This window comes from Ailuropoda melanoleuca, chromosome 5 (assembly GCF_002007445.2).
Source record: "Ailuropoda melanoleuca isolate Jingjing chromosome 5, ASM200744v2, whole genome shotgun sequence".
Classification (NCBI taxonomy): domain Eukaryota; kingdom Metazoa; phylum Chordata; class Mammalia; order Carnivora; family Ursidae; genus Ailuropoda; species Ailuropoda melanoleuca.
Genome location: NC_048222.1, coordinates 110,787,338 through 110,813,086, shown reverse-complemented (window position 1 = coordinate 110,813,086; position 25,749 = coordinate 110,787,338). Strand labels below are relative to the sequence as shown.

The window sequence follows — 25,749 nt, the reverse complement described above, 5'->3', positions numbered from 1 at the left end:
CTCTGGGATCACCGAGGAAGAAGGAGATGCCTTGTTTCTTCACTCAGTCATTCTAAGCATGTGTTTTCAAACTGATGTCCTATAGACCTATGTACTAAGATGCTCAGGGTATCAGGGTGTATCTACACGGAGCTCTCCTTTTGTCTAAACAAAAGAAAAGAAACATCCCTTCCTTTCTTCTCCTCCCTCCCTCTCTTTCCCTCTTCCTCCCTCCCTTTACTTGCTTCCCTGTTGATTCAGCCAATACCCTACCACATGTCAAGAGCTGTGCTGGATTCTGGAGATACACTAATGACTAAAACAGCCATAATATCCGTGCCTTTGGATCTTCCGATTCAATCAGTATACTATGGCCTAGAACACAAATTCTGCATACATTCTAAAGTAAAATCAGGACACTTTTAGAGGGTCCTGGCTTATGACACCATTTGTTGGTCGGAGGGTTGCAGGACTCTATTCTCAAACTCCTTCTTAGCGTCAGAATCTGATTTTCAGAGACAAGCTTTGAACATACTATGTCGTCTCCTGTGTCAGAGCTTCTGGCCCTGCTCTTCCCTCTACCTTCAGTGCCTTGTCCCCAGATTTCTCAAGCTGGCTTTTTTTCGTGGTTCATTTCTCAGCATAAAAGTCACTTACTCAGAGAAACATTTCCTGCTACCCTTTTGTAAAGCAGCCTGCTGCATTATGCTTATTACCTTTCCTGGCTTGGTTCTCTTTGTGTTATTTCACTGTTCTTGCGTTAGTTCACTTATTCGGTTTGGTGTTGGTGTTCCCTCCCACCGTCTGCCCCCCAGGAGCTCCCTGATCTTACTGCTGGGGACTCGGTGTCCTGCACCTGGCACTTAAGGGCTGAGGGAGCACATGAATTCAGGGACTGGGAATCAAATAATTTCAAGAGAACTTACTCTCCATTTGGAGGATGACATCTGATAAATTTAGAATTAGAAATATTGGTTTTACCCTGAAGATTCCTAGGGAAAGAAAAATAATCTTCTCTTTTTTTCTCCTTAGCCAAAGATGTTTAACCAGCCCCACACTTTCCAGATTCTCCACTTCAGCTGATGAGTTGGGGGGGGGGCAGGATCTTGCTCAAACACCTTTCCATTATTCTATAAAGTAGTCACATCCAGAGAATTTCTTCAGAGGGTTTCAGAAAAGGCAAAGACGGTAGCAGCATTGGCATTGAGGGCCCAGGGGACCGCTGGAGTCATGTGGCCTTGATGATCTCTTGTGAAGTTTTCATCGAAGGCCCTAGCACACTATCGCTTGAGCAGGTGTAGATATGAAGAATTTATTTCTTTTCCAGGAACCTTTTTCAAATATCCCATCCCACCCCCACCGCAAAAAAAAAAAAAGAAAAAAAGAGGTAATGCATTTAGTTGGACTAAGTAGACCCCCTTCCCCCTCTGAACACCACAAAGAATACCTCCTCTCTTCTGTGTGATAGTTCTACAAGTAATGGAATATATTTGAATATCATTCACATCCCCTCTGCTTGTTTTCCCTTCTTCAAGCTGTCTTTATACTTGGCTACTTGAAAAAAATTAGAGCAATTTTGTTAGTCTTCTGGGTTTTTTTTTTTTTAAGGTTTTATTTAGTTATTTGACACAGAGAGACAGCCAGCGAGAGAGGGAACACAAGCAGGGGGAGTGGGAGAGGAAGAAGCAGGCTCCTAGCGGAGGAGCCTGATGTGGGGCTCGATCCCAGAACACCGGGATCACGCCCTGAGCTGAAGGCAGATGCTTAACACCTGCGCCACCCAGGCGCCCCCAGTCTTCTGTTTTCCTGTAATTATCCCACACTCCCTGACTTCTCAGCAATCATCATCACATACAGAGTTTTGCTCCCTAATCAATAATTACTATCATAGCTAAATTATTTATTAATTTACTATTACTTTGTTTAGTCCTTATTTCATTCCTAGGAGGCGAGCACCAACATTGTGCACATTTTACAGATGAAGATACTGAGGCAAAGAGGATCCTTCTCCTTAATGTTTCCCAGCCTTTCAGATGTGGAAGCAGGTTTGAGCCTAGTTCTATCTGTTTCTCATGCCTGCATTTTAACCATTACACTATTTTATCCCCTAATATATCTTAGAAAATGCTGGATCCCTCCCCTGCCTCCTACAGAGTGCCCAGTAGATCCTTAATCTGTGTTCCAATTTGAGTCAGAGTAATGTCTGGGGGCTAAATACATTTCAAGTAACTGCCTGCTCCTTATCTCTGTGCTGGGCACTAGTATTTCTAACACATAAACACTGCTTTTGAGAAGACATTAACCACACCACTCTCAGGAAAAGGCCAAAAATATTGCTAATTTAATCCAACTTAATAATACTATGATCTCGGGGTCGTGAGATTGAGCCTCAGCACTGAGCATGGAGCAGGCTTGGGATTCTCTCTCCCTCTCCCTCTGCCCTCCCTTCTCTCTCTCTCTCAAAATAAAAAAATTTAAAAAATTTTAAAAATAAAAACAGGGGTGGCTGGGTGGCTCAGTTAATTAAGTAAGCATCTGCCTTTGGCTCAGGTCATGATCCCACGGTCCTGGGATGGAGCCCCACGTCAGGCTCCCTGCTCAGTGGGGAGTCTGCTTCTCCCTCTCCCTATGCACCCCCCCAACTTGTGCTCTTTCTCTCTCACTATCCGTCTGTCTCTCTCAAATAAATAAAATGTTTTTAAAAAATAAAATAAATACAAATAAATGATACCATGTTATTTCTTTATCTTAATGAATTGATTTTGACATTTTGATTTCTCCCCAAACCACAGAATACCTAAGCCAATAAGAGTTGCTTTTTCCTTTTCCTCCCTCGTACCTCAGTAACAGACACAGAGTGGGCAGCTGCTCCCCCGTGAATTCAGAGCTCACGCGTGCAGTTTGTACTCTTTTGGCGGGAGAAGGAGGAAATCAGTATTTTTCAGAAAAATTTTTTGAAAACTGAGGTCGGATATTCACCTTCATTAGTGACGCTTTGATTTAGAAATTAAACACAAAGAAGGCAACAAATTTATTCGCACAGGGCTATTTCTTAACAATTCTTTTCACTGTAGCTAGGCTTAGAACTGAAGCATGCTTCTCAGACTGGGAAATAGTGATCCAGCCACAACTACCGAGCACCTGAGCACTGTAAGCCAATTCCTTCCACCTTACCAGCTCAGTTCCAGTAAAAATCCACCCACCGGACTGGGATCTGAGGTACTATTCATTCATTTATTCATTTAAGTAAGATAGATCTCAGAGCGGGCAGTTTATATTTTAATCTATAATTTAATATCCAATATAACAGCATCATGCTAAAAAAAATCCACTTACCTGAGAGTAGTAATATAATTACTATTTTTTTGTACATCCTGAGATCGTGACTCAAAAGTCAGTGCCGGGAAACCACCAAAGACGGACTGGTGTGGCAGTCCGTGGCCCCCGCCGGGTGCTGTTATCTTTCAGACACACTTTTTTGAGGCAGTAGTTGATAGGCCTGGGAGGCATTTTAAATTATGCAAATTTGGCAAACATCTGTCAGTAAAGATACGTGGATAGCTGCTTAACTGGCATTAGGAAAACGTTAAGTAAAATCTTCACTGCAGGGAACGGGCTGCTACATGTTAAATTTACTTGGCATAAATTAAGTGGGCATTGTAAGGCACTGGTCTTCCGGAGCTGCCCAAGTGGGCCTTGAAGGCCTGAGACGGGGGCCCTGAGCCAGGCTGGGGTAGCTGTTAGGGAGCTAGAGACCTTCTTATGTTTCATGTAGAGATCCTTGCAGGCCAAGGTGAAAGTGACTTCTTAACCTCTGAACTGAATGTATTGGAGAACTTAACGTTGCTGTTGAGTGCTCTGAGGTTTGAAAGGACTCTCACACTCATGACAAGTCACACAGTGATCTGAGAATACATGAGACACAGGAAAATTTCAATTCAAACCAGCATTTCAATGCAACAGTAAGTGCCTGAATGGCTGGAGTTAGGGCGTTGTTTGTTTCCAAAATATGCCTCACTTAGGCAAGGGCAAGTGCGTGCCAGCACAACCACACAAACACGCAAAACCAAAAGCGAATGACCCCAAAACCTCGTTGTCAAGCAGGTTAAATTGAGGGGTATGGCTGTCTGAGGAAGGTCCATTTTAAAGGGAGGGAAAAAACAAAACAAAACAATATGAATTAGATCTGAAACTGCTCAAAAGAAGGCAAGTGGGTAATCTACCTAAATCTTCCTGTTAGAGCCGTGAATATTTTTCCTGCTTGCCCCAGAAAATTGACTTGCTAAGTCAGCACATTGTCAAAAAATGATATGTATATTTTTACCCAAAATGTGGTTTAAAAAACTATGAAACTAATGGTTTGGAGCCTCAGGAAATAGAGCCACAGAGGAAAAAAAAAAAAAAGAAATCTTTTACTGGGGAAAAGATGAGATAAATGTCAACTAACATCCCAGACAGGGGGCTGTAAGGGACAGAGCCGGCGCTGGGATCAGGGCTGAAGGGGGACTAGGACTGAGGGACAGTGCCAGAATGTTTAAAGCCCCAGAATCCTGGAGACCCCTCTGAAGGTCCTACCAATGCATGCAAGGCAATTATAGCAAAATTACAGAGTTCAATGTAACCAATATTTAGGAAGCCAATAGCTTGCTTAAATTTAGTATTTGCTATGGCTGGATATCAGGTTGGGTTGCAGAAATTGTTCTAACAGATAGTGAATAAAGGAGATTTATTTTGGATAGTAATATGAGCAATAAAGATTATTTCACATGATTTCATATTTTTAGGGTGAGAACAATTAGCATGAGTCTTAAGCATGCTACTTCCCTTTGAAAATAGGTAAATAAATTAATCACTATCCTCACAATGGAGTACTAGGCAGCTATTAAAATCATGTTTTCAAATACTAAAATGAACTCATGTTTTCAAAAACAGTTGATATGGAGACTTGGGATAAACATGGAAAGTGGCAAGGTCCCAAGCTGTTATATACAAAAATAAAATCCTGTTTGATTCTTTTTTTCTTCTGTGCTTGTAACCTCTGCCTGGAACACACTTACTTTCTTCTGACATGATCTACTTCTATTCTGCTTAGGATCTCAATTGAAGAGTACTTCCTCCAGGAAGCCTTCCCTGACTTCCTAGGACCGCATCAGGGGTCCCTGTTCTGTACTCATATCGTATTCTGTCCTTGTCTTATCACAGGGCTTACCATATTGCACTGCAGTCATCTTTGTGTCCCCACTGCACCACGAATTCTAAGTGTCCATGCCCAGCCTGTGGTTATCTTACTTACCACTGAGTGCTTGGGACACAGTTGACAATAAATATTTGTCAAAGCAATGAATGACAAAATGAATATTGCACTGCAGACGAAAGCAATTTCTCTTAGGCAATGTTGGGGAGCAGAGGTGGGCCTAGCTATCTATCTACCCATCTCCTATGTCACATCGTAGCTTCAGGTTATTCCCAGCATGGAAGTCTCTCACTAAGGCGGAAGGAGAAAAGGAAAATCAGCCTAAAATCCATACCTTCTTCAGCCTGGACTGATTGACCCCTGAGAATACTTTTCTTTTCTTTTCTAAGATTTTATTTATTTATGTGACAGAGAGACAGCCAGCGAGAGAGGGAACACAAGCAGGGGGAGTGGGAGAGGAAGAAGCAGGCGTCCAGCGGAAGAGCCCGATGCGGGACTCGATTCCAGAACGCCGGGATCACGCCCTGAGCCGAAGGCAGCCGCCTAACGTCTGTGCTACTCAGGCGCCCCGAGAATACTTTCCTTAACGACCTCCTGCTTTCCTGGTGAATCACTTCATTAACCACTCTTGGAACTCCTCTAACACGTAAGCTAGTTCATTTATGTTCCTGGATGATTATTTCGTTGTATTGGTAAGTCTTGTCTCCCTTGTTCTACCTCCAGTATCTGGCAGAATACCCTACACAGGCTGAGGGGCAGTCAGTAAACTGTCATCAGTGCTGGCCACCAGATCACATAAGCAGCCACCTACATGAGCATCAGGCCACCAGAGAGAAATGGATGCTTTGCTCTTGGTTGCTGGGAAGGACTAGTTAGCTCTTATTACGAATGTGGGGAGCGGGAATTGACCTTGGGTCAAGTATGGCTTTGTAGCTTCCTGCAGGCACACATGTTGACCCGACCTGGCCAGATTAAAGACAAAACCTGTAGCTTAAAGGCAAGACCTGTAGGGTTCTCAGTGTAGAAACTGGAGGTGGGCCTGGCATCACACGCAGGGTGCGCGGAAGCAGAACTGCGCAGTGACCTCTAGTGGCACGTCTGCGTAATGGAAGGAAAGATGCGAGACCTGAAAAAGCAACGGAAAAAAATATACATCAGATTATCCTTCTTCCTTCCACGCCTTTCTCCAATCTTCTTTATATTCTTACTGAAACACATATTCCAGATCACCATAAAACCCTACCTGTGAGATACATCATGTAAATGTGTCAGACAAATTTATATACCTTTTGAGAATTTTGAGTCTATGCCTAAAGTAAAACAGGTACTTTGGAGACATTTCATCAAACATAGAAACCTTATCTCAATTTCTTGGTACTGTATGTCTTTGTGCAATTTTTTCTTGACTGTCACTAGTCCGGAAGAAGGATGAATTACAATGTGGCAAAGGAGGAAAGTCAGTCCGCATCTACCAACCTAGCTGGAACTTGTTTCACCAGGGGAAGTATCCCTTTTTTGTCAATTACTAATGTCCCAACTGTTTCAAGATCAGACTATGCCTCAAGATACTTGCATGCTGGTCTGATCTCTCTGTGGAGAAGTCCACTGCAGGTGCTTTGCGCGGAGAACCGAAGAGGAGGGGAGATGTGGGCAAGTTGATACAGTGGCTTCCTTATTAGTTTGTCGCCCTAGGAAGCCAGAGCCTGCTTTGCCAGAACGGTTTAAATTCTTTCCTTAACCTTTTTTTGTTATCTTAGCATTTCAAAATTAAAATAAACACAAATTTGGCAAATCTGATGCTCAAAGTAACCCTATCAGGCAGAATACAGGTTTCCCCTGCCATCCAAATGTAGAGCCTTCTCGTGAAAATTTTCATAAGCCACATGGCATAAAGCAAAAAAGCTATTGCCATTAATTTATATAGAAACATATCTGAGCATTTCCAGAATCCCCCCCCCGCCCCCAGAAAAAAAAACCTCCCTTCGGCTTTTCTAATGCCTTAAGACACATCTTGCTAGTGGATGCACAAAATAAACGTAGATAAAGCACAGGTGCGCACAGACGCAGCTCGAGGCTGTGGCCGCTTGACGCTGAGATGCTGCTGAGCATAGTTCCGGGCAAGGGGCTTGGTGGCGCCACTCTGGGAGCCCCAGTTTGCGCCGCCTCCGCGGGTGTCAGCTGCCAAACACACCGAAGGCTATTTTCACTTCTCCTCTTCTTTTCCTAAAAGCAAAAATCCTTTTCGGATTTCTTTTGGTTACTGGAAACAGGTTCGGATGGAGGTCCTTCGTAAGAGCAAAGTGGTGCAACACGACCTTTCAAAAAAAAGCGAGGGATACCCGTATTGTCATTCTTATTTTATACAAGAGAAAATCGAGGGGTAGGTAAGAGATTGCAAACGTATCCCTTAATTTGAATTGGCTCGAAGCGTCTTCTTAAGCATATTGATTTAGCTGCCAATGTTTAGAAGGAGGTGTATTTTAATTAAAAATCGGAAGATTTACTTATTTTTTAATATTTTAATGAAAAGGTATGCATTGTACATGTTAGACATTTATTAGGAGGGGGTTTAATGAAAGTCTGGCCCCTCTTAAACGTCAGGAAGATTTGTCAGGAGTGAGCTTTGCGTTGCCACATAGCCAGGATCCCCTGGAGCTGAGGGAAGACTGGCTCTCCCCTGGGTCAGGTAGTCTTTCTGGAGTTAGCCAAGTCCTTCACCGGATGCAGCCAGCTTAGACTACGTCATAATCGGGAGGAACCTCAAAGCCTCAGTGTCTTCAGCAGCATTGGTTCGTTTCCTGCTCCCGTTACATTTTATCTGTGGAAAGGCTAGTGCTTCCAGGATCCAGACTGAAGGAGCAGCCCCCATTTGGAATCTGCTGCTCTTGTTGCGGAGGGAAAAGGAAAATGGCCAAACAGGGCAATGGCTTTTAACGCTTCTGCTCAGACACAGGACATGCCATTTTTGCTCACAGTTTATTGGCCAAAGCAAATCACAGGCCAAGCTGACATCAGCGGGGCAAGGATGTATACTTCCTCCAAAGGGAAGTCCTGCAAGTCATCCGGCAATGGTGAGGCTATAGAACTCACTCTCAGGAAGGACAGTGGATAATTGAGAGCAATGATAGAATCGACCATATCCATTTATACTCTCTGAACAGCTCTGCTCTGCATTTGAGTTTGTAAATCCAATTTAGATAGTTAGGAGACCTGTTGAAGGCCTTTTAGGACTGAGATTTAGCCCAGGTCCCCATTTCCTTTCTTTACAACCATACGGTGATGTGCTGTGTGTTGGAGGCATGCTGAGTAAAAGTCAGAAATTCTCATCCCGACATGAGTAGACAGTGAATGCTCCAGGTTGGCTCGAATTCCACTGTGCTCTCCTCCTGGAATCCGGTGTCAGACATGATCTTTCCATGGAAGCTAACCAGGGCCAGTTTATTCTGCATCCATTCAATCATTGAACAAAGGATTAGCGAGCACCTACCAGGCATTGTATCAAGTGCCAGAGAGCCAACCTTCAGTAACTCAGGGTCCCCTTCGGGAACTTGCAGCTTACGTGGGGGACAAGCAGGTAAGAAGGCAATTGCATTCTGGAGTGCCAGAGATAAATAATTGTGAGCAAAGGGCACTACGGGAGCATAAAGAGAGGCTCCAAACTCAAAATGAAGGCATTACGATGGGCAAACATCCAGTTATAGAAAACGTGGGTCACAGAGATGAAAAGCACAGCATAGGGAATAGAGTCAGTAATATTGTGATAACAGGGGTGCCTGGGTGGCTCAGTTAGTTAAGCATTAGACTCTTGATTTCAGCTCAGGTCATGATCCCAGGGTTGTGGGACCAAGCCCGGAGTTGAGTTGGGCTGAGCGGTCAGCAGGGAGTCAGCTTGTCCCTCTGCCCCTCCCCCAACCCATGCTCGAACACACTCTTTCTCTCTCTCTCATGAATTTGGCCCTCATTCTCTACATAAGGAAATACTGGGGGAAGTGTATCAGCAAAAGATAAAAGACAAATATATGGTAATTTCTTATTTATTTTTTATTGAGATGTAACATACACAAATTTTAAGTGTGCAATTTGATGGATCAGTTATATATACACACACATACATACATACACTTGTGTGTGTGTGTGTGTGTGAAACCACCTCTCAGATGAGGGTATAGAACATTCCCAGTGATTTCTCTCTTTCTCCTTCTCAGTCTCTATCCTGCTGCACCGAGGTAAACACTACTCTGACTTCTAACACCATTGATGAACTTGTCAATTCTTGACTTTCATATAAATCGAATGACATATTATGAACTCTTTCATGTCTGGATTTTTCCCTGCTTAACATAAAGTTCAAGAGATTCACTCAGGTGGGCGAGGAGATCTTTCTTTTATATCACTGTGATTACCCAACTGACTCCGCACACCTTATTGAAAAGATCATCTATTCCCAACTTATCATTCCTTCATTGAGGGTAATGTGTGCTTTTGTCTTCCAGCTGCTTTGGAGATTTTCCCTTTGTCTTAGATTTTTAGGATTTTGGTTATGATGTGTCTGTGTGTAATTGGGGAAGGGGAATCTGAGCTTCTTAAATTTGTGAATTGATATTTTTAGCAGTTTTGGAACATCTTGACCATTATCCCTTTAAATATTTTCAAATATTGTCTCTCGCTTTCCTCGCTGGGATTTCGGTTATGTATACATTAGATTTTTTAACTATTACTTATTTTACATATTTTCTTCCATTCCTTTTTTCCTTACTGTGCTTTAGTTTGGATGTTATCTAAAGACCTTTAATAAACCTGTCATCTGCTATGTCTAGTCTGCTGTTAAACCTATATCATGAGAGGTGCCTGTGTGGCTCAGTCATTAAGCAACTGATTTTGGCTCAGGTCATGATCTCAGGGTTGTGAGATCGAGCCCCATGACCAGCTCCATGCCCAGCAGGGAGTCTGCTTGGGATTCTCTTTCTCTCTCCCACCTGTTCTTCTCCCCAGTTGGCTTTCTTTCCCTCTCTCTAAAATAAATAAATAAAATCTTTTTAAAAAATAACCTATATCATGAGTTCTTTGATTCTGATATTGCATTTTTTAAATTCAGAATGCACATTTGATTCTTTTTATAGGTTCCAATTCACAGTTAAAATTCTACCTATTTTCATTTATTCTGTACACCTTTACTTTGATTTCTTGAACATAACTAATCATAGTTATTCTAATGTTCTTGTCTGCTGACTCTAAACCTGGACAGCAGTAGTTCAGCTTTTATCTTAGTTACTTTTATTATGGCAAAATACGTGTAACATAAATTTTATCATTTTTACAATTTTTAAGCTTACATTTGAATGGCATACTTAGGGATGCCTGGGTGGCTCAGTTGTTAAGCATCTGCCTTTGGCTCAGGGCATGATCCCAGAGTTCTGTGTGTAATTGGGGGAAGGGGTTATATATATATATATATATATATATATATATACACACACACATATATATACATATATATACACACACACACATACATATATATATATATATGTATTCTTTTGACCTTAGCTTTCTAGCTTCCCATCCATACAGGTTCAGTGAAGATGTCCTGAGGAAGAGATTCATTATGGTTTGTTGGAGGCTCTGCCCTCTGGCAGGCGTTTGTTCTGTTTTTCCAATTTAGCTCCCCAGACTACTGGGCCATTCTAGAATCCCACAGGAGAAGCAGGCTTTGTGGTTGGGGCTCCTCTAGTTCCCGATCTGTTATGGCAGCCCTGAGAAACCACCAAAATCTCTGACAGTTTTCCCCCCTATAGTGTCTTTCTGCTTGCAACCTATTAATGTTCCCTTGGAAGAAATCAGCAGATAGGCAAATTCCCCTAGGGAAAGAAAAGATTCCCTCTATGTGACTATATAACTCCCTATTACCTCTCATATCCGCAGAGCATTATGATGCCAATAGCAGAATGTTCCTGATGATGTTCTCACCTTTTCCCCCAATATGCCAAATTTGGAGGAGTAGTCGGATCATGGGTTTCAAATGTCAGTGAGCAAATAGCCAAGAGTCATTTTTAGTGCTAGACTTCCAATGTTTGAAAAACTTAAAAACTAACCCAAAGAAACTGGTGGCATTTTATAAAAGTCTGGGATTATTCATCCCAATATCCCTTGTATTTTGTCTTTCTTGGCTGCACTCTTAGAGTCAGAGGACAGAAACTATGGGGCTTGCTGTAGTAATAAATATAGGTGATCTTTTATAGGCCCTCAGAGCCAGCCAAACCCAAAAAAGTACATTTATTTTCAGGTTATAAAACCATAAGATACCTATTACACTGTTACTCTGTTGGCTTTGTCTGACAAATCCATGACATTGATGAAAAGCTATTGAATACTAACCAAGGATCAGGGATTGTACTAATTACTTCTTATGGATAATATATTAATCCTCATCATATGTCTATGAATTAACTACCATTCCCTAACGTGTGGCAGAGTCAGGATTTGAATCCAAACAATCTGTCACCAAGGCCCAAGTTTATATTCTGTAAACTATATTCCCTCCTGTTATACTAGACCATACAATGAAAGGTCAATTAGCATGGTCTGGAGGGACAGGAACAGATCAAACACTAAAATTAGGACATTGTTCCTAGTTGCATGCAGGGGTAGGTAAAGAGCCTTTAAATAGAGACTTCTCTGTGCCCTGAGACAGGTGTATACTGTTCAGAGGAGTGAACTTGACTCATTATAGCCAGGGAATAGAGAGAGAGAGAGGTGAGAATGGCAAGATACAAGGCTAAAGACTGTAGTCAGTGAGGTCATAAACCATGTTAGGATTGGGGGTTTCATACCATGGACAATTGGTAAGCCACAGCCATTCTGTCCCCAGGATAGAGAACAGCTGCTGGGGAGGTAACTCTTCTGACAAGAAGAGTAAGAAGACCTTAGCAGAAATTGAAGAACAGAAGAGCCAGGTGTTTGAATAAGGCAGCTGTTGAGGGGTTAGTTGAGCTGATTCGACAACTATTTAGAGATCAATATTGAATGGTCTTGTGTTTAACTGAATAAGGGGAATGAGAGGCAGGCCACATGTTGCTTCCAAGCTTTCCAGTGTGCATGACTGGGGTCCCACTTGCAGAGATAGGGGATTCTGCAGGCAAACCAGCTTGGTGAAGGAAGATCATGAATTTCATTTGGATATATTGAGTTTGGGATTTCTCCAGAAGATCCCAGTGGCGAGGTCAAGTAGGAAATGGATGGTTACATTCGGCACTCAGAAGAGGAATCTGAACTGGAGACAGAAGTTGTCAGCCTATACACGGAGTTGTCAGCCTATACACGGAGAGAAGGTTGCTACTACTGGACAGGAGACAAGGTAGAGTTTGTACTGTCTCTAGACTGAGTGGATAGGTCCCAGAATGTCGCTAAGCTTTCCCCTCGAGAACTAGAGACATGGAGGTGGTCTAAGCCATATCGTCTCAAATAAGTTCCAGGTTCCTGTAACATCCAGCTGAAACCTTATAAAAGACATTTTTTTTTTGCCCAGAATTCTTGGGGTACCTTTCTGCCCTTCAGAAGTGGACCCACAGATGACATATATTTTATTGTGTGATCATTGATTTTGACCATAGCTGAGTAGCTCACATGTGGACACCTGATCCAACCATCTGCTTCCCCTCTGGAGAATATTTTATTGAGAAATACAGAAGAGTGGAAGTAAGAGGTTCAGCTCTATTAATGATGGCGCTCTCGGGTGAACATCAAAAATGTCCTGAGTTCCATGGAACTGCGGGGCTTCCCACCCTTACTGACACCTGGAGTCTGTGAGATAGCCCAGTGTCTTTGCAATAAATTCTCTCATTCTAGGAAGCTATTTTGAAGTGGGTTTGCAATACTCGTAACCAAGACAATCTTAATGAGGACAGGCCTTGATGTGTCTAATTAAGGAATCATTACCAGAATGAGGCAAAGCCGAGGCTGGGCTAACCTGGCCGGGGACCAAGAGAGGCAGCTTTCCCAGTGCCCATGACAGGAGCGAAGACTGCGGTGACAGAGCTTCCTCAAGTCACTGCAGATCACCTGGCTGCCAAGGACTGCAGAGCCGTTGTATGCATGGGTTATCAGGTGGGATGTTGAGCACAACCCAGATAGGCCCCTAGTCCCGCCTTGACACTCCTGTAAGTGAGGTGTGAGCCGGCACCGTCTCTTCCAGACAAACCCTGACGGCTTTTTCCCCCCTCTTTTTACTATCTGTCTAGTGTAGAGGGATTCAATTATCCTTTAGCCTTAAAAATATGCCAGAGGATGGTGCTGGCCTTCTGTGGCTTGGAGCAAACTCATGTCGCACAAATCTGTTTCTCATTTATGTGGTTCAGCCCAAGAGCCAGGGCTGTTTTTTTCCCTCATAGAATGTGGCAGTACAGAAGGTCGGCATCCTTTTTATTCAGACATTCTGTTCAGATCCTGGACATAGGAGGGAAGGAGAAGAAATTACTGGAAAATTTCGATGTCTATCTTTATGGACAAAAACTCTCTCGGAACAAGAAATGATAGGAGAAGGCATTTTCAAATACATACTTAATTGCTGTGCTACTAGACTCACATTCTATTAGCTGGTATGATTTAATAAATGAGTCATATGGGAATGTTTCTAATGCCTTCAATACAATATATGCCCGATATAGTTTAAAAGAATATCCAAGAAAATACTGTCATAAGAGAGAAAACAGGTTGCAGTAATGGGGTCCTGCAGTAGCTTCCATAGTGTTTTAGGGATTTCCCTGTTTACATTTTATAGAGGATAATGATTCTGCAAGATGCCATAGCTAATAAAAAATTAGAACCTAGAACTAACTTAAAAGTGATTCCTTAAAAAGGTACAAGACTATCAACGAGACACCTAATGGGCATCATTGCTTACCTGGGGAGAACGTTAAAGTACAAAATAAATGTCTCACTTTGACGATACGTACCATTCAGTAAAGAGCAATTTCTTGGGCTCGTCTTTGCCTTGGGTGAACGCGGTCGAGGAGGTAACTGTGTATATTCCACATGGTATTTTGAGTAGAGGGGCTCAAACACAGAACGTTGCTTGAGCTGGTCCTTCCCAATGAGGCCCAGAAGAAACTGTCCTTTAATACCTTTCTCCTGGATCCCCTGAGCTACTCTTTTTATTTATGGGTTTTTTTTTTTTTAATTTTGTATTTATTTATTTATTTATTTTAAATTTTAAGTTCTGGCTTCCGTTACTTGCCAGCATTGATTTCCAGTAGAAGCACTCACAGAAATTCGGGATCTGAGGCAATGCCGCACCCAGGGGACCAGGACGTCCAGATCCAGCTGGGGTCTTCTAATCAAAGCCTCGGCATCTTTGTGGCATCTGTATCTTTGTGTGGGGAGAAGGCTGAGGACTGAGGAGACAGCCCAGGAGGCCCCAAGGTCTGGGGAGGTGGTGTTTCTGCTTCTGTCATTCGGTCTTGGGAAAAAGCCAGTATGGTGAGTCCTAGCTGTTGGCAGGCCAGCAGCACCTGGAGAGCACGGCGTGAAAGCAGGGCTAGGTGGTTGGACCTTGTCACCCGTCCTTCAACTCAACCAGAGGAGGCTTCTACCGCCAACACCGCTTTACAGATGTTGCTCCGAGGCAGCGCCTCTCCATCTTTTCAGGTCGTGTCATTCATCCCTTCCGTCCTTCCTCAGTTTTAATCAACCCAGGAGATTGTATTGATTTTCACTTTCTGTAATTGGCCTTGAGAAGCAAAGAGTATGTGAACATGGTTTTTAAAAATGGCACAGGCCTGCAAGATTCTAAGACATCCCCCTGGGAGGGAGCGGATGTGTGTAGAGTGGTTGCTGGATACAGCACATCTCTTTGACTGTGTAAACTCATAAAGCAGTATAGCCAGGAAATTTAATTTATACGTTCAGAACGTATTGCAGAATGTGCTACCCTTACTGGGATAATTGCAAAAACAGATGTCCAGAATTTCTCTTTTCCCTGCTTTCCCTTAGATTGCAAACTTTACCTGGGCATTATTTTTCACGTAAAGAGAAAAAAGAGGAGAACTGTGTAACTACCCTGTGAATGCAAAAACCATTCAAAAAAAAATTTAAGCCTTTAGCAACAGCTTTCCATGTATAGCCTTTAGTTGATAGCTAGTGCATCAATACCTTATGTGAGATTGGAGGGTTTTGCTGCTGTGGGAACCGTAGGTCTGCGTGTGTTTACAAAGCAAAATTCCTCAGAACCTGAAAACTCTTGGCATAGTCCTTTTCTCAAGCGGCGTAAGCTTGCATTAACGAGGAAGGGCTATTATGCAGCTCGCATACAGCATTTTGGGTCACTCTTGGTTCCCTCTTCAGCCACAAGTCCTTCAAGGAATCTCGTGTGTAGGTCCGCACATAGCCTCCAGAGAGTTCCCAGTTTACCATATGTTCCCTGTGGATGACACTTGACTCGTGTCTAGGGGACCATTTCTTAGGATTATCTGACGATTTGACAATATGTATTAGAAACAATGCCGTGTTGCCTATTTTTTGAACAAGAAATTGTCATTTCTGAGACTTTATTTTGATGCTATAATGCTGGTAGAGTTCAAAGAATTAGCTTTAAGGAAGGAGAAAAATGGAAAACAATCTAAATAGCCAATAGTAGAGACATGTTTAAATAAATTATTATGAAATATTAAATGGGCAGTAAAAAATGTCATAAAAGGATATTTAATGGCATGGAAAGATATTCACAATATACTGTTNGCTTTAAGGAAGGAGAAAAATGGAAAACAATCTAAATAGCCAATAGTAGAGACATGTTTAAATAAATTATGAACTATTAAATGGGCAGTAAAAAATGTCATAAAAGGATATTTAATGGCATGGAAAGATATTCACAATATACTGTTAAAAATGTAAGTGGCAAAGTAAATGTCCCATGTGATCCTTTGTGGAGAATTACCTACTTTTGTATGTTGCTGGGAACCTGTATGTAAATGCACAGAAACGGGACTGAAAAGAATATGCTCTGAAGTAATGGGATTTTTTCTCCTTTTGCTTGTGAAATATTCTACTATGAGAATACACTGCTGTTTACTAATAAGACAAATTAGTTACAGTTAATTTATTTAAAGAATAGCTAGAAAAATCACAAAACAAATATATCATTTCTGAATTTGGAAGATCTCACCTTTTCTAGAATAAAGAAAAAAAAAACCTGGTATGTTTGTTCCCCCTTTTGATCACTAGAGGTCACCAAAGTCATAAAGATTATTAGTAATTTTTTTTCCTTTCCATTTTTGAGTCACAGAAGGATGTTTCTGGCCTCTCCTGTTATGCAGTTTTTGAAGCATTTACTGGAAGACCTCTTGCTGCTTAGTCTTAAGGAGAGTAAACTGTTTGGACTAGTTTTTTTCTAACATTAAATATTCCCTGAAACAGAGAGTCATCTATCTATGGGACTATTCAAAACAGATGGGTGTTTCTGTAGAATGTGATTTATTTCCTCCTCTGATACCAAAAGGCCTATTGGCTGATACCTGCTGAATGTGAGTTCTGAGCAATGTTGTTGAGACAGAACCACAGAACACCCAGCAGCAGCACACATCGTTTCAAATGAAACAGCATGGACCATTTCAAGGAAAAACGTTGTACCTTTACTGGTAACATGTGTGGTGTATGAGGGCTTCAATGAAGCAGAACATTCAAGAACACCCATTGCATCTTTTGAATTACAGACCACACTACCTTTTTGCATGTTAATAATTCTGCATTTTTTGAATTCAACATAAGCCCAAATCCCCAGACCCTAAAATTATGGAGAACCGGTGAAGATTTAAAAGCTAGATTGGAATCTTGCAAACATTCAAAGAAAAGGGTCTCATTCCAAAGGGTGCATCAAGCAGCTGAAGATATAGCAACTAATTTCAAGGTTCTTAGCATGCTCCCCTAATTCAGATTTAAAAATGAGGTTTCTGTAATTAGACAAGATGTGGTGTGTGGAAGGTGTATGTTTGTCAGAGTTACAAACAGTGGACAGAAATGCAGTAGGTGAGATGCCTCTCACGTTTTCAGTGTTTCAGTTACCAACAGGTAAGTTAGTTACCTGGTCATGTTGGTGAGTCTATGTTTGAATCAGCCTCCCAGAGAAACTAAGCAAACCATTCTATTCTATAAGAACACCCAGTGTTCAGATACCTGACAAATTCAAGGTCAAGGCTTTGGTACAACCATAAACTAAGAGAATTCAAGCCAATATCAACGTGATACATTTTGCATCCAGGCTTGCTCCTTAGTCAGTGGACTTCATTTGCCTTTGATCTTGGTTAACTTTGAAGTGTCCAAGGTTCCCACTTTCCATAGTTGTTTTTTTTTTTTTAAGTTAAATCAGGCAAGCATGCATGGGAAATCTAAACCTTAAAAGAAGTGAAAACAACTAGATACAGTCATTTATATATTTTTACCACTTTGTTTAAAGTAGCACATCGCTGTACTTAAAACACTTCACATCATTGCACTATTTATTAAGCTGTAAATAAAAGTCACATTTTCTGTTGTGTCTTTGGAGGCACATTGGAAAACATGTTTTTGGAAACCTGTCGTAGGATTCGAGTGAGAAGTTTAGCTAAATGCAAAACTATAGATAGTAGTTAATGATGTCCTAAAAGCCATTACCAAGAAATAGCTGTTAACTTAAAGGAAATATTTATATAGGAATTCCAATATTGCAGATCTTATAACTGAAAGCTGGCTGCTTTATGGAATTTCACAGACTATGTATTCCAAAGTCTACTAGACGCCCAGGTTTGCATTTGTATTTATAAAGTGATTCAGATCCATCTATCAAACACTCATTAATTTTACTTTACTCTTATTATGCTTCAGATTTATGGGACTATTTTTTCTTATTATGATAAAGGGAATTTTATTTAATAATGAAGCACATATATACAATCACATGATTATACATGAATGTGTGTGTGTGTGTGTGTGTGTGTGAAGTTTTCATCTGGCACAAAAGTAGAATCAGTTATGCATTGTTTATAAAATTTGTCTTAGAAGGTATTAAGAGAGAAAATTTCTTTTTTGAGAGATATTGAAATTTAGCCCACCCAGGGACTGTTTATCTCTTCTGTGATACCTCACTCACCTAGTCATTCTCCTTTGCCTAAATCTGCAAAGTGGAACTTTCCTCTATTAAAGAGAACCAGCACACTTCTGTTAACCCAGGTCATTAGCAGTGTCCTGGGGGTAGTTCATGTTACTAATTCAGTGCTATTCCTGCAAGTAGCAAAGAGTGTGAGTTATCCTTCAGGCCATCTAGAAGAGCTAAATTCTCTTTTGAGTAAGTCTGATCCTATCAAAATACAAACCCACTACGGTTATTGGACATGTAATCTGAACAGTGATACACGTAAGAACTTGGTATAATTGAGTTACCCATGGGCTAGAGGAACATTTTGGAGGGGATAAGCTCTTCATTTATCTGGAGACAAGAGCTCTCATTCCTATATCAACCCTTTACCTTCCCATGGACATCTGGAGGAAAACCAGAAAGGAATTTATTCACTTGTCTATAATTGGGAAGTTGAGGGAAGAAACCTTAAAGAAGAGAATTTATAGATATACTGGTGATGTAGATAAAAATGTGTAAGCCTCTCCACTCATTCTCCTAGATGAAAACTCTTGCTAGAAAATGAGATACATGGCAGATGCTAAGGCTCCCATGGCTTTGACTATGTTCTTTGGGATGACACTGGGCCACCTTAGTAGGCCAGGATGTCGGAAACAGCATAGGGCCAGGAACCGGAGTTTGGGTCTCAGTACTCTCAGCTTGAATCCTAAAGCTCTGTGACACTAGACAAGTTATTTAACTTCTTTCAATACCAATTTATCATGTGTAAACTGGAAATAATACATCTCTTGGAAGACTGTTGTGAAGACAAGGAGAATCTAAATGTAAAGCGTTAACGTAATGTCTAGCTTGTAGTAAATGTTTAATAAAAATTTGTTTCTTTCCACAGAAAGTTGTAGGATTAAATAACTTCATATTTGTAAAAGAGCTTTGTCACCTACAAAATGCCAATCAAATGTCAATCATGATTAATGTTATTTTTTAAGCTGTATTTGATAGGCACTTGGTACTCTTGGACAACTTCAGACAATAACTCTATCGCCTGGAACTGACATTGGAATTCTAACAGATAATCCAAAACCAAATCTTAGGGAGTTTACATTTACTCCCAATAAAAATCATAAATGATGTAACAAAGAACTAACTCCAGTATTTGGAATAACTATCATCTTCCTTCTGAACACCCAAATGCTCCAAAGGTAAAAAAGAAAATACATAGGGTGGGGGTGGGGAGGGCAAAAGAAAGTAAGCAAAGAAGGGAAACAGGAGCAGTGGGACAATCTACCCTGTGGATGATTGAACGTGCCTGTACTCCTAATGACTTTAAAGCATGGAAAACCATTTTAAAATCTAGTTTATTTTGAAAGAAACATCCATTTGACACCTACAAGTAAATGCATCTCACTAAATAGGTCTGGAAAAGGCTGAAAATATACTTTTGAGGAGTAGGAGGTTATTCTGGAAGTTCCCACCTGTGTATAGGAAAAATTTAAATTGTGCAGACGAAGTCATAAGTCCATCCAGGCAAAAGCTCATGCCATTTGAGGGTTAGACCCTGAGAATTTAGTGCCCTCAGAGAAATATTATCACCCCTGATGAGACATTAAAAATAGAAACTGAGTGTGTAAGTCACTAGAGCACAGACTATAGACAGGCTTCTCTCCTCTGAGCAGGAAACAATTGGAATTCGTTAAATCCAGGTTAATTCTCTGTGGGGATGTTTCTTCATAAATCAGGGTGTTAATGTACACTGACTTGGTCAAAGTCTCAGAAGATATCTTAGAAAAATCAAGGTCATAAGTCAATCTGATATGGAATTACTAGGCAATGAGTCACAGAGAAGAAACAGCATCAAGGCTGAGAGAACTTGCTCTGGTGTTAAACTAGCCTGTTCCTGCCTTCACTTTGTGACTTTGGTCAACTGGCTCAAACTACAAGCTTCAATTTCTTCATCTAGAAGATGGAGATAATAATGGTATATTGCAGTCTTGGCTTGCAGATTATGTAAAAATTTTAGCACCGTGTCCAGCAAATAATATGTAGCTATGACTATGAATAATATTATTAATAAAATACTCACAAAAATACTCCACCATGAGGATAGGGGCCTCTAAACAAGGGCCCTTTGTGGAAATATGTTAGGAATGCAGGGGCTGTCCTGAAGAATGTTCTGTGCTAATTTTAACTGAGAGTGAAAAATGACTGCTTAGATAACAAGAACCAAACAAAATGGGAATCATATTCTAATATGTTCTTTCAATGTCTCTTCAGATATTAGTGACATTAGACTAAGTAGAAACAGCCTCAATCTAGAAGATGTATCCCTTGAACTGTGGAAATCGTGTTTGTGCCCAGAGAACATAAACATATTGTTAATTTTTAGCTTTGGCTAAAATAAGACATCATTTTAAAATATTTTTTATTTTATTATATACTATTCACTAGAGCAGCTACGTTAAAAATGCTATATTCCTGTAAATATCTGTAAAATACATTCAAACTCATACTTGACCTACATTTAGTTCTTTTTGGTTACTTCAGCTGACAAAATTGATGGCCCAGAATTGATATGGGATAATCCAAAGACAGATTGAAGAGGACATCCATTTTTTGTCAAGAAAAATTTTATAATAATTAGCAAAGAATTAACATTATTTGGAACAACTACCATTTTTTTTCCCCTCCTAATACCAAAATGCTCCGAAGTAGGTAACTGTTGAAAGCCGTGGAGCAAATGATGAGTCATCTTCACTCTGTTATTTTTCCTCATTGTCTACACTCTACTCTGGAGCTGCCTGAGTTTGCCTCCGGTCCTGCAGCCTGTGCCAAGTCTATTGTGAAATCTACCTGGAGGGGTGAGGGGATTTCCTAAGGCCAAACAAGATCCCAGCTAGAGTGAATGTGCTGAGAGGGGTAGAAGAAGGAATGATTTTCCCTCAGGGCAGATTTTTTCATGACAATGCCAAGATTTGCATCCGCAGTACCCAAATCCTCTTGGATGGTTCATTGACATGGTCACTGAAAGCCAAGCTTGCCAGGATGGGTGGGTATAATTTGTCCACATGTTTGTTTGTTTGTTTTCTCAAGAAAACAGTTATAGTCNGTACCCAAATCCTCTTGGATGGTTCATTGACATGGTCACTGAAAGCCATGCCTTGCCAGGATGGGTGGGTATAATTTGTCCACATGTTTGTTTGTTTGTTTTCTCAAGAAAACAGTTATAGTCTTTGTTCAAAAAATATTAGCATTACAATGTTCAGTAATGGTCGTAGAAGTGGAAGATGAAAGTAAGTGATTGCAGCTGAATAAAATCAAATTATCATTAGGGTTTCCTAGAGTAACAAATCCATTATGGAGACAGAGAGCCATGGGTAAGAAAAGATTGAAAATCAAGACAAGGAGACAGTCTGGGAGATGGAACAAGATTTGTGCTAAGGCAGTAGCCGTGGGGTTAGAAAGGGGAAAGGAATGTACCCCTTGAAGGTAAGGGGTAGAGTGCATGTGAGGGGTGAGATGGAAGAGTCCTAAGATGACTCTTGTGTTTCTGGATTGGTAGACTGTGAGTGTGGTGGAGCTATTCTCCGGAATGAGAAAAAAAAAAAAAAAAAAAAAAAAAAAAAAAAAAAAAAAAAAAAAAAAAAAAAAAAAAAAACAGAAAGAGAACAAGTATGGAGGGAAAGCTAATGTGTTTGCATTGGATGGTTGAATCACCAGACATAACCAATAAGCAAATGGATATTAAGATCTAATTCTCTGGAATAGGACATAAAATAAAAAGCAATCAAATAGAAAGCAGCGTACATCAAGAACATTTGGTGCTGTAACAGATACAGTTCAGTCATGTCACAGACCTGCCTTTTGTGAGTCAAAATTTAAATTGATGGGGCTATTCACAAGTACAATAAATTTGGAGAACAATATATAAATATCAAAAGCCTTGAAAGTGTTAATATTTTTATTTAATAATTTTACCTCTAAGAGTCTGTGCTAAGGAACTAATCACAGATATGGACAATGTGCAAAAAGATGTATACTGCAATCATAAATGTGCAAAAAAATCGAGATCAACCTGAAAACTCAATAAAAGGAAAGTAAAATAAATCATGATAAATCTGTGAGACAGAATCTTAGGCAACCACTAAAATAGTTTTCTGGAAGAATCTTTCAAAATGTGGATGCATTAGTTTTCTCTTGCTATACAACAAATTACACCAAAGCATATTATTATCTTAAAACAACAAACATGTATTATCTCACCCAGTTTCTCAGGACTGGGAATCCGGGAGTGGCTTATCTGTTGGTTCTGGCTCAAGATTTAAGTTGGGCTCCTGGCCAGGCCTGTAGTCTTCTTAAGGCTTGACTGGAGCTGGAGAAGCCATTTCCAAGCTCATGCACATGGTTTTAGAGGCTTTCTGGCTGTTGGCTAGAGGCTTCAATGGGCTCTGTCATAAGACTGCTCACAATATGGCAGCTGTTTCCCTGGGGTAGGGAGAGAGAAAGAGAGCGAGAGGGGGAAAGAACACTCGATCACAGCCAATATGAAAACTGAAATCATCTATAACTTAATCTGTCACTTCCGTCATATGCTGTTGATCACACAGACCAAACTTAGTACAATATGAGAGGCAGCTATACAAAATGTGGATACCAGTAGATAGAGATCGTTGAGGGACACTGGAGGCTGACTACCACAGTAGGACAGGGCTGATGCTAAAATACTAACCAAGCAAAATAAAGAATATAAAGAGACCTCAATTATTTTTAAAAAATGCAGAGAAAGAAGACAATGTGAAGGTATCAGAATATTAGCTATGTATGTCTCTGCCGCAGGACTACAAGTTTGTTTTATTGTCCTCTTTACAGTTTTTGATATTTCACACAATTTTTATATTCCGTTCATTCTATTTCATTCATTATATTCTTTACAAGTGCCAAAAACTCAGAAAATACATTGAACTTTTAATATTATTTTTACATTGATTTGAAGATGTTCTGATAAAACTAAGTCATTTACCAAAAAATATAGTGAAGTATTCCAGTGTTAGTTCAATCAGTTAAGCTTAGGATCAAGAGGTTATACTTTGATTTCTTTTTTAACAGCTCTTTGTATTTCCTGGAGTATTTTGTAGAAATTCAAATGTAATAACTAGGCTCCTTGGTTGATGACTATTAAGATCCGGATGGCCCACTTTATCAAAGGTACTATGCCTAGGCTAGACAGTCTCTAAGGAAACGTCTAATTCTAAAATTGATTGATTTTAGCAGATATTTATTAAATACCTTGTAAGTACAAGGCACAGAGCTTTCTTAGTCAACTGTACTACAGTCCAAGATTCATGAGGAATCTGAAGGTGTTTTTGGAAAGAAAAGTTGGTGCAAATGTTTATTTTTTATTTGCACCATGAAATCTAGGCCCTGCCCCAACACATCAGAGGCTGGCACTTGGAGATATAAAAAGCAATACAGAAGTTTTCTGTAGCATTTATAAAGTTTCAATAGCTTGCTACATGAAGTCGGGCATATTTGTGGACTTATTTAGTCCTGAAAAGTGTCTGCAGATACCCCAACAAATGTCTTTCCTGGTGTTTTAATGTTTACTGGTATTTCCTTCTGCAGGATATCCGCTCTGCTTGTCTTCCCGCATGAGAGAGTGCAGATGTTCCTGAAAGCATCTTTGCAGGGTTTACTTGAAGCAAGATGCTGAAAGAAGCAGCAAAAGTTGAAGGGAGCTGTCAGGGTGAGAGAGAGGAAGGCAGCGGGGCAGGGTTTTCCAGGCTATGAGACCATAACCTGTTGTCTAGGAAACAGCTTCACTTTTTTATGAGAATGAGCTCTTGCTATTACAGAGGTCAGAGATGTTCTAACACTCTTTCAAATTTTCAAAATCCAAATAACCCGATTATGATGACACTCTTGGATATTGTTTGTCGCACAGAGATCATGAGATTGCAATTTGGTGTTTCAATGGGTGGGTGTTTTAAAAAATGTAATTAATAAAACATGTCTCAGTGTCTGAGATACACTAGACCTGGAGATAGGACAGGTAGGTCCAAGGAAAAAGGAAGACCTGATTTGACGCCAAGGAAGTAAAATAAATGAGTGATCGTAAACTCTAGTCAAAAGAGCTCTGTACACAGTTCTCAAAGTGCTACTCATATGATAAAGCAACCACTACTCTGAGAAAGGGGTTGCAGCCAGGACTCTAGGGTGTAGGTGACTATGAGTACACATAAGTAAATGTTTAATAATAGCCCATGGTGCATTGCAATCTTGAGAGTGACTGGGTGCTTCTCTGAAGATGGGAAGCATTGAGTTTTTTTCCCAGGGAGCTGAGAACTTACTAGACAGGGAGGAATGCTTTGAGGATATTACTGTCAAGTGACTAAGTCAAAGAGAGAAATTCAGAAGGACATGTACATGTTGTGATGATAAATACATTCTGAAAGAATGGGGACTACATTCCCAAAACGGCACATAAAGCAATGCACACAAAGTAATTCAGATTGTAGTTTGTGGGCTAATATAGACCTGTTTCAATGGAAGTCCAGTAGGGCTTTTAAATATGTATTTGTGCTAAACCAAACCAAATCGGTACACCAAGGAATGCAGAAATGTCTCGGCCATGGTCAAGTCACAAGGCAGATACAGAATCCAAAAAGGTGAGTCTGAGAAGAAAAAAACCAACAAAACCACTGATCTCATCTTTCCTCAACACTTTTCCAAAAGACAACAGCTTGCCCCAGAGCTTAAATTAAATGAATGAATAATAAGCACAGACAGAATAAGATAGGGAAGAGACCTACTTAGAACTTGGACCTTCGGGGCGCCTGGGTGGCACAGCGGTTAAGCATCTGCCTTCAGCTCAGGGCGAGATCCCAGCAATCTGGGATCGAGCCCCACATCAGGCTCTTCCACTATGAGCCTGCTTCTTCCTCTCCCACTCCCCCTGCTTGTGTTCCCTCTCTCGCTGGCTGTCTCTCTCTCTGTCGAATAAATAAATAAAATCTTTAAAAAAAAAAAAAAAGAACTTGGACCTTCAAACTGTGCTTCATAGCCATGAACAACTGGCTTCTCCCAACCAAATCCTTGAATGTATAAACATGGCATGAATGATTAAGGAAGGGACCACAGATGGGTGGATAACTCTATCAATGTCCACCTCCTTTTAGAATGACTGGTCACTCTCTCCTCCTCATCATCATCATTATGAAGCAAAGCCAGTTCTCTGAGATGAGAAAAAGATGTCAGAACTCATGAGATGGGCAAGGCATGAAAATTGCACAGTTTGAGGAGGAATGGAAAAAGGAAAGAGATCATTTCCTATTTACCACCCCCAGGACTTGGTATAAAGGAGGAGTAATTAATATTTATTGAATGTTTGCAATGTACTATGTAGCAGTAGTGATTTATATATATTACTTCATGTAAACCTCATAACCATTCAAAGAGAGAGGTCTCTTCATTCTGCAAATGA

At 40.6% G+C, this 25,749-nt stretch overlaps 1 protein-coding gene across 1 annotated transcript in view; it reads right to left on the bottom strand.

Annotated features, from left to right (window-relative positions):
- LOC105236255 (glycophorin-A-like) overlaps nt 1-3,459 on the bottom strand; it is a 33,204-nt gene extending 29,745 nt beyond the window's left edge. The window contains exon 1 of the mRNA XM_034661567.1: nt 3,316-3,459. Coding sequence (XP_034517458.1) covers nt 3,316-3,352 — 37 coding nt within the window. The 5' untranslated portion in view covers nt 3,353-3,459. The remainder of the gene's footprint in view (nt 1-3,315) is intronic.
- Between the last annotated feature and the right edge of the window lie 22,290 nt (nt 3,460-25,749).